General features: G+C 42.0%; 1 protein-coding gene across 1 annotated transcript in view; it reads right to left on the bottom strand.

Moving 5' to 3' along the window:
- Positions 1 to 9,175, bottom strand: part of pi4kab (phosphatidylinositol 4-kinase, catalytic, alpha b) — a 50,216-nt gene extending 41,041 nt beyond the window's left edge. The window contains exons 1-12 of the mRNA XM_080433032.1: positions 8,843 to 9,175; positions 7,427 to 7,543; positions 6,378 to 6,471; positions 4,514 to 4,602; positions 4,308 to 4,380; positions 3,769 to 4,031; positions 2,723 to 2,789; positions 2,100 to 2,245; positions 1,864 to 1,929; positions 1,655 to 1,751; positions 1,309 to 1,500; positions 873 to 973 (exon numbers count right to left, since the gene is read on the bottom strand). Coding sequence (XP_080289158.1) covers positions 873 to 973; positions 1,309 to 1,500; positions 1,655 to 1,751; positions 1,864 to 1,929; positions 2,100 to 2,245; positions 2,723 to 2,789; positions 3,769 to 4,031; positions 4,308 to 4,380; positions 4,514 to 4,602; positions 6,378 to 6,471; positions 7,427 to 7,543; positions 8,843 to 8,929 — 1,392 coding nt within the window. The 5' untranslated portion in view covers positions 8,930 to 9,175. The remainder of the gene's footprint in view (positions 1 to 872; positions 974 to 1,308; positions 1,501 to 1,654; positions 1,752 to 1,863; positions 1,930 to 2,099; positions 2,246 to 2,722; positions 2,790 to 3,768; positions 4,032 to 4,307; positions 4,381 to 4,513; positions 4,603 to 6,377; positions 6,472 to 7,426; positions 7,544 to 8,842) is intronic.
- Positions 9,176 to 9,322: the final 147 nt, after the last annotated feature.

Here is a 9,322-nt window from a genome sequence, read left to right on the forward strand (position 1 = left end):
ATTCAGTCATGATACCACTAACCAAGGTCATGGTTCATGACTTTATTGACCTATATGGATATAGAGGAGAAGTCTCTGCAAGGAACAGCGAGTCTTTTCTTTGTTGAAGCATGTTGTGTTGACATGGGATGATCCGAGCTTGTAATAAATGTATGGAAAGGGAATACTGTATTCATCTCACTGCCAATCACGTAGATCTACGCGAACCTATTTAAAGCCGCCACGTGCCAATCGCGTAGATCTACGTGAACTAAAAAAATAAAATAAAAAAGATTTAGACTCCTATCCACTTCCTTGTTAACTTAAAACTTAAAAAAATCTGTATCTCGGCTCCTGAGTACTTTAAAATATGAAAATACCTCTGGCAGTTAATGGGTTAATTGTTTGGCTTGCGGAAGTTCATCATATAAATTAACAGCATTTAGAGTTTACGGTCACTCTCATAACTGATAATATGCGGTAGGTTAGTTGTGTTAATATTGATTGCTTTGGAAACATACCCAAATCTCAGGGTGATAAAGACCATCATTTGAAGGGCCACAGCAAAAGTGAGGACATTTATTTTTAAATGAGCCAAAATCTTGATGAATTGCATTGTTTAAGTGAGCTACAATAGCCGTTCTTTTTATTCTTTATCTTTAACTACTTGAAACCTACCGTCCCTATTCTGGGGTTAATATCCGGCGATAACATAACTGGTCGCAACACAAAACGTTGTGAGCTTGTAGACCGGCAAAGATACTTAGTGATTTAGTGGAGGGGGCCTAGGTAAACTAAGTATATAGGGGTCAAGTGGTAAATGTGAAGGACATTGGGTTTGCTTGGTAGGAAAGGTGCTATAAAAACATGGACTTGACTGTGTTGTCACATACCTGCAGGCAACAGATGAGAAGAGGCATGTGGGCTATGATGACTTTGCTGGAGGTTTTAGACTGCAGCTTCTCTGACAGCTTGGTACACAAATTCTCTGCTCCTATAAAACATAGGTGGGAGGGGTGGACAATGGATACAATAAGTGTTAAACAAATACTAACCAATGTAGCTCCCATCTCATCATGTGCACATATGCAGGGCGTAGCAATTTTTTTTCTTCAAATAATTGATTAGTCTGATTTACCACTTAATTACAAGTTCACAGCGTGTCGCGATGAGATGCGTTCCACACGGTCCACTCATGTTGTATTTATTGATTCATGCTGTACCATTATTGAAATTGATAATTTTTCATAATCAATTAAATCAAATTGAATAACTGTTGCACCCCTACTACACTCACAGTTCCATTCGCTCCGTGCTACAATGTCTTACCCTGCTCATCTTTGACGGCCCACACCATGAGGTCCACGCACGCAGCGTTGGCTTGACAACGTAGCTTGAGGGGGCTGGGTTCCCCCGGCAACCCACCCGTGTCATGCAGGACGCGCTGCAGCTCCGACTGGCTGCTGCTGAACTGCTCCAGGACAAAGTCGTGGACTTCGCGCGCAAACGCCGTCTGCAAGGCTGCGCAACAGGAAGAGAGAGGCTGAGGTTTCACACACAATGATAGTACAATGTCCACTTGACAGGTTAGAAAATACAGTAGAATATGTGGCCAGTGCGGTGATTCAACGTTATGAAGGTTTTTGGGTGAAACAGAACATAGATCATTACTCACCTTTCAAGTTGTACAGTGTATCTCTCAGCATTTTGAACATACAGGCATAGATAGGATCACTGAAGGTTTTGTAGTAGAAGTTGATTCCAGCGTTGGACTGAAAAACAATCAAAGGAGACCTGTCAGAAATATTAAGTAACTAATACTTAGAGCAAATTCACCTCATATAGACTAGTGGTAATATCAAATTGTAAACTAAGATCTCCCACCTCTGTGACTTCCAACATGGTGGCATCCAGTGTTTTTAGAAACGAGTCTGTGACAAAACTCTTCACCTGCAAAGCGACAAGACAACACACACAACCATTGATGGTGTTTAGGGCTGCAACTAACTAACTATCTCTAACTATCTCTAACTTTTCAGATTAATCGAGAAGCAGTTTTTTAATAAAAAAATAAAATGCCAGTGAGTGTTCCTGCTGTGATGTGTAGCAGGATATTGTACCATGCTGAGGAGCTGTCTGAGTTGGTCGATGGGCATTTCCAGCTCACCCTCCCCTACTCCCATGCAGAGAGGAGACATGGAGAAACAGGAGCTGACGGTGGAGAAGTAGTAGTCAGGATCTACCGTGCTGGAAGGGAAGTAGGCACCTGGAAACAAAGGGGGAATGGTCTGGGTCTGATCTGCATGAATGATAGTTAAACGTAACCGGTAACTGAATCTGTTCTTTAAAACAACTATTCTTAGGCCACAGACCACCATCTGATACAAAATAAATGTAATCTCTGGGACCCCAATCTGCACTGCAAAATCCTCACTTAATTTGACTTTGAGAGTATACAAATAGAGTTGTAAGGGTCTGTCAGAGCTAGAGACTCACATAGGTCCATTTGGTTCCACTATCAATCATTTAGATGGGGACCCCCTGGAACTGCCTCAAGGACCCCTGAGGGTCCCCTAATCATTGAGAAACAGTGCTGAAAAGATGTGGACTCTGGGATTACATGGGAAATCACTTATCACTGACAACAGCAACATGCATGAACCTGCAGCTGTTTACTTCTAGAGAATAGCCCAGGAAGAAGAGGTCAAATCAAGCTCAGAGTAGGTTGTGTTTATGGTTTTACCTTCAAAGCAGTGTGAACCGGGAGCTGTAGGGGAGCAGGGGGAGTGGCCTCCCGGATCAGAGCTGACCTGTGATGAACAGATCAACTCAACCATCATAAACTACAAAATCATCAAAGGTGTGATTGTCTCTTTTTTCCCTGGCGTGGCCATTGGCGAGTGGGTAGAGAGGCCATCTGGGAATCAGAAGGTTGCCGGTTCAACCCTCGGCTTGCCCAGTCTACTTGCCAAAGTGTCCCCGAGCAAGACACTTAAAGGAGAAAAACGTATTTTCTATCAATTACTCTCCCCATGAAGCATTGAATTCATGGAGATTTTTTTTTTTTTGTGGCATTCCTGAGCCAATAATTTGATGACCGGCGGTTTCTCCGGTAGAAGACTCAAATGAGACTCTTTGAGTCTCCTACCGGAGACATTAGCATCTTTCCGCCGGTCATCAAATTATTGGCTTAGGTATGTCGCAAAAACTAAAAAATCTCCATGAATTCAATGCTTCATGGGGAGAGTAATTGATAGAAAATAAGATTTGTTTGGGGTGAACTACTCCTTTAACCCATAACAGCTTTCTACCCATGCGCTCATCTGAACCATCTGAGCAGCCGTCAGCTGCTGGATGAATGCGAAAAAGTAATTTCCCCTCCCCGGGGACCAGTAAAAACTCCCTACTCGTTTTTAGCACAAATAACTAATCCAGCAAAAAAATATCATATTCACCTATAGCACTTAACCACTTAAACCCCATTATACTTCAGCTGACCGGGTCCCCCAGCGGTATATACTTGGTCCCCTCCCTTTTTACCTCTACACCAAATCTATTCAAGATAGATTTGCTAATCAAAACGCCTCGCAATGTGGTGCGTTGTGAGCTTGTAGATCTGAAATGTGTTTAGCCTATTATGACATGCCCACAAAAAGGACACTATAGGGTTCATTTGGTATCATATCATAATCGCCTTTAATACTTCGAAATCTACAATCATTTAATCTTTGCAGCCAGACAAACTGACACTTTTACAAAACCTGCTCCATTAAACAGACACACACACACCTGTGATGAGGTATCCGGGCTGGTTCCAGTGCGTCTTCGTAGACTGTCACTCTGGCACACAGTCAGCAGTGACGATGGCATGATAGAGCGGAAGTCATTGAAGGACCTCCGCCGTAGGACCTCCGTCTCCTCCGTAACGCAGCGGGTCGGAGGAGAATCTCTGGGGAACAGCTTGGACAGCAGAGCCTCGTCTGTGTTGCTATAGCGACCGAATGCCCTCGTCACCCCCAGCAGGCAGGGAACGACGTACCTGCACAGATACACTGGAGGAAGGAGAGTGGTTCTTATGCTGTTTGTCTGAGAGGACAGGGGTTAACAACTTAACCCTGGCGTCTCTATTTTGGGCATGTCATTATAGGTGAGATTTTTTTGCATTTTCCAAAACTTTCCCCAAAACATTCACACATTTTCAAACGTAGCAAAAAATAATAATAGCTGATCTACTGTACAGTACATGGTCTACATGTTCGGTTTGGTACCTAGGTTAAAATCTAGGTAGTTACATAAGAGTGAGTGAGTGAGTGTGTGTGCGGCTGTACCTTTATCCTGGTTCTCCAGTGTCTGGCACATCTCCAGGATCCCCTGCATAACTTCCGTGACGGTATCTAAAATCTGCAAAGGAAATTGTCCCCCCCCAAAAAAGAGAAGACATTTACATAACACAGCAATCAACTGCAAGAGACACAAAATGATCTACTCTTTCTAGCACATTTCTCTCACAATGATGAGAACACAGATATCTGACCTGTTGTCTGGAGTTTGGGTCCCTCTCAGCAACATCTGACAACAGGGTCACTAAACAGAAGCTGAAGTTTTCGGCAACAGGGAGAGATTCTGAAAAAGCAGATAAGAACTACCAGCATGACCACAGGAATCTCTCGAATCTCACAAACAGACGTATACAAATTGCAAACGCGGGAGACCTTATCAAATGCTTATCAAATGTTCAAGAGAAGGAAACAAAGTTTGAAATTCTTTCTAAGTGCACTGGCGCTGAGAACAAGTACTGGACAGTATGTCCACATAAGACAATATGTGGCCAGTGCAAAAATTTAACTAAGGCTGGGCAATATGGACAAAATCAAATATCACCAATCACCATATTGTTTTACCAAATACCTTGATATCGATATTATGACAATATTTCTTTTTCTCTCTCCCAAAAATAGCAAAATGATCTACAAACTCACAATGCGAAGTAGTTGGTTTTGTATAAAGGTGTAAAATGTATTTTACCTCCTATAATGTACATTCCTCCTAAAATCATTTTGGCATTTTTATAAATGTTTTTCTAATATTTGGCATTGATTACACAGTTTATTCTTACTGTATTTAGACTACTAGCCTTTGTGTGGAAGTATGCACATACTGCCTGTCAGAAATAGCTTAAGTAAATATGATAATGTCTTAGTCATGAAAAAAAGTAGTGCACGCACATCCGTGAACCAGGTGCAAAAGTATCAATAAAGCAAAAGTATAATTTAAAAAAATAAATAATAGAGTCTGCACACTGGTGATACTGAAAAAGCTCTGCTGTTTTTATTGCGTTGTCAAACACAATAAAAACACAGCGGAGCATTTTCAGCATCACCAGTGTGCAGACTCTATTCTTTTCTTAGTCATGCCTTAGAAGTGTTTTTTTTGGAACATAATTTATAGAGGTAGTTCTGGGCTCACACATTGGAATAAAAAGTGCTCATGGGCTTGAAAAGGTTGGTTACCACGGCTGTGGAAAAAAACACAAAAAGTTAGAATATGGAGATAGGAGGTTTCTGCCCTACAGCAACGATATAATATTGATATATTGCCCAGCCCTAAATGGAACTAATACAACTTTGAGGGGTGCCTGGTGGACCACATGCTCACAAGGAGCTCACAAGTGTTCCGTGCAATAAAGACAAATTGCCTAAATAAATAATTATCTTAAAATTTAATAAAAATACAACTTTGGAAACATCAGTAGTTAACTATATCAGATATAAAATTACTGTTATATTATGCAAGCTGGTGTCTTAAGATGTTCTATGAAGACGCCTCAGCTGTAGCCAATTATTTTTACGTTTTTTTTCTTCCACTTTAGCTATGCTTTAGCTATGCTAATTAATTCCTCCCCAAACACTTCAGTGTCGCCACTGCTGTTGTAACCTACTGGCTCAAATGCCAATGAGGAGCCACCACCAGGAGGATGTAGTGCCTCCATCCTACTCCTCCCGTTCAACATTACCCGCTGGCAGGCACCACACCCCAGCCCGCAGGAGTCCGTGCGGTGACAGTGATCACCCTCCCCGGCCGGCGTCCCTCCCCGAACATGGCCAATTGTGTTCGTATAGACTATAAATGCTCAGCCAAACTGGATGCACCCCAGTGGATTCAAACCCAAGACTCAGCGGTGGTGGACAGGTACTTAACCACTGCGCCACCTCAGCTCATCTTAAGATATATCTTAACACTTTATTGAACAATTACAAGGAATTGCTAAAAGACCTTATAAATGGGTACAGCGACCTGAAGCAAATTTCAAACAAAATTGGTTCAAATGAAAGCAAAAAAAGTCCTAAATAGACACAATGTAAGAGAAAAACTCTGGACCATAAGAGGTTTGCTGTTACCTCTTCCTTTCTTTCCTGAGCTTTCCTCGATCCATTGGACCCGTGGTAACCCTCTTAATAGGCTCAGCAAGTAGGGAACAAGTGTCTCTTTGTGCTGCCAGAGGAAAGCACAACATTACACACATTACAAACACTGGACACGTTGTATATAGCCACCACACAGGAGTCATCACAAATGTAAAAGAAGATTAAACAAGTATTCTTTATTTATTTTATTACTGAATCACAATTAGTAGCTAATCATATATTGGCACAAAAGGTTTACAGTAAGTTCTGCTACTGCTTACGGTGTGGGCTGTGAACTAACTCACACCACTGGGAGATGTTCTAGCTCAGGTCTCGATTGCGATGGATTTGGAAGCTTAAACAGCCAGCAGACTGTCTAATCGCCAACTTAATCAGATTAAGGGAATGAGTTTAACGTACTGTACTACTGATACATGTGAAGTGTTGTGGAGGACTGCAAGAACTGGTAGACTTGTGATACAGCACAGGAATGAAACTAATATACAATAGCTAAACGTTGTATGCCAGTGGTTCTCAACCAGTGGTCCGGGGACCACCAGTGGTCCTTGAGGGGGTTCCAGGTGGTCCCCAGCTAAATGATGGAGAGTTGGAAACCAAATGGACCATCATAGATCTTTAACTCTTGAGAGCGTAAAATGACCCTTATGGGTCCATTTGGTTTCATTTTACTCTCGCAAGAGTTACATTATTGTTAAACATCTACATTACTTAATTTACAAGAAGTCTAAACAATTAGAGAATGCAGAATGATTGTTATTTTGATCAACGTTTGCCTGTTATCTCTCTTGTGGACAAAATCGTATCCTACGACAACAAAATATTCTAAGTCTTGGGTCTGAGAGGCTAAATCTCATCAAACCGTGGTCCGTGGCTCGAATGCCGAATAAATAATGGACCTTGATATGAAAAAGGTTGAAAACCACTGCTGTATGCAGTAGACTCTGCAGTCATGGTGTATAAGTGATTGGTTTTGGATCCAGCATGTTAAGGCTAACCTCCTCCTGTTGCCAACCAACACTCACCTGTAAGTCTGACTCCACCAAAAACACAGCTAGTGCTAGGACAGCGTCTCTGCGACGCACATCCAGGCTGAACACACCCCGAACTTCTACTGGGCACATGCATTGTAGCTTTTTAACCTGAGAGAAACCGAGAAGGAATGATGTTCGAACCCTCATTTGGCACAAATTTCACAAAAGCATTGATGGATGATGGATGGACTAACACTGCTGAAACTCCACTTAGCAGTGCCTTGATGTAGGGCTCTGGTAGAGTTGGAATGGAATGGCCATATTGTTACCATATTAGGTATCGACAGGGTTCATTTTGAATTTGCTACATGTAAATGTTTTTGACTAAGACTAAGACTAAAAGACTAAAAGACTAAGGTTTTGATATTTAGTCGACTAAAGAGTAGACTAAGACTAAACCATTTCAGAAGACTAAAATAGGACTCAAACTAAATGGTGTGTTATTCAAAAGACTAAGACTAATTCAGAATTTGTAGTCAAAATTAACACTGGGTATCAAAAGGAAGGGAAAAGGAAAATATCAGTTTGCAAAAGCTGTTTCCCAATTTACTGATCTCAGCATCAAAACAAAACAAATGTCTACATTAGACATGAAGATCTTACATAGCAAAATCTTCATGTTAATTTTTCCATTTCTAACTCTGAGAATGTACATTATACACTTATTATAATGAATCAAATGTTATTCAAAAACAAACAATACAATCAATCAATCAATCAATCAATCAATAACTACATTCTGCAGTAGCTGGAGGTGGCCTCGCACGCAAACCTACTAAATTTAGACCATGTTGTCGGGTAGGACACCTACTGGTTGACACCTACTGGTTGACAACAAGTAGCCTCTATCCTGCCTCAAGCTCATAAGCCTTAAGGGCAATATCTTCTTATATGTAAAAGCGGGGAAGGCTCCGTCTTGTGAAGAGCGACACATGGTGTCATGGTGGTATTAGGACATAAAAGCTCCGGATTGTAGCTTTAACACATGGATTTTTACTGTGCAGCAAGCAACAGGTTGCAACTAAGATGCAATATGGATGTCTCTCTCTCTCTCTCTCTCCCTCTCTCTCTGAAACCTGTTTGACCGCAGTGCTGCAGTGTGGTGGTTAATGGTGAATGGAATTAACCGACCACAAAAAGGGATACTTCCTCCACAAATTACGAATAAATAACACAAGTGGCGCATTATATGTCACAGTCACACAGACTGCTAATGTACAACAGTCAGTCATGATGACACACCTGTTAGATATGTCGCCTGATGACCACACTGTCTGTCACTAATCATTACGCCTCACTTGTGCGGAAGCAAAGTAAAGACTCCCGACACAACAACCCTGTTGCTGCACCACTAACATTAATAATAATAACAACATCATCATAACATGGTTCGGTTTCACGTCTCACCTTGTCAAGCGGCGCGGGGCGGTGGGCGGCTAGAGAGCGGGCTAATGACAGAACCGTGTTGAAATAAAAGCCCCTCGGTGCAGCCATGTTTATCTGACATTAATAATGTGATTGTGAAGGGAGGAGAGGACAGTACTGTTCTGCTGCTGCTTTGGCTCAGGCTGTTGCTGTTGCTGCTGCAGTACGGCGGCTCAGCGGGGACAAACGACCGTGTAACTTATAAATCACGCAAACCCGTGATGATCCTTGCGCGCTTACGCTTGTTGTAACATCTGACGTTTTTCTTTATCGCATTCCGCCGTAATAATACACGTGAACAAAACGGTGGACAGATGTGAGAGATTAATACGCGTCATCGGGTTTCTATCTATTTATTGTTCAGTGCTCGTATCCGGTCTGGAGCCCGCCTACATGTATCCGGTAATTTACACTCTAATACACTCACAGCACGCGCACGTGCGCACGCATGCACGCGCGCGA

This window comes from Gymnoscopelus braueri (assembly GCF_963280865.1).
Source record: "Gymnoscopelus braueri genome assembly, chromosome: 7".
In the NCBI taxonomy this organism is placed as follows: Eukaryota; Metazoa; Chordata; class Actinopteri; order Myctophiformes; family Myctophidae; genus Gymnoscopelus; species Gymnoscopelus braueri.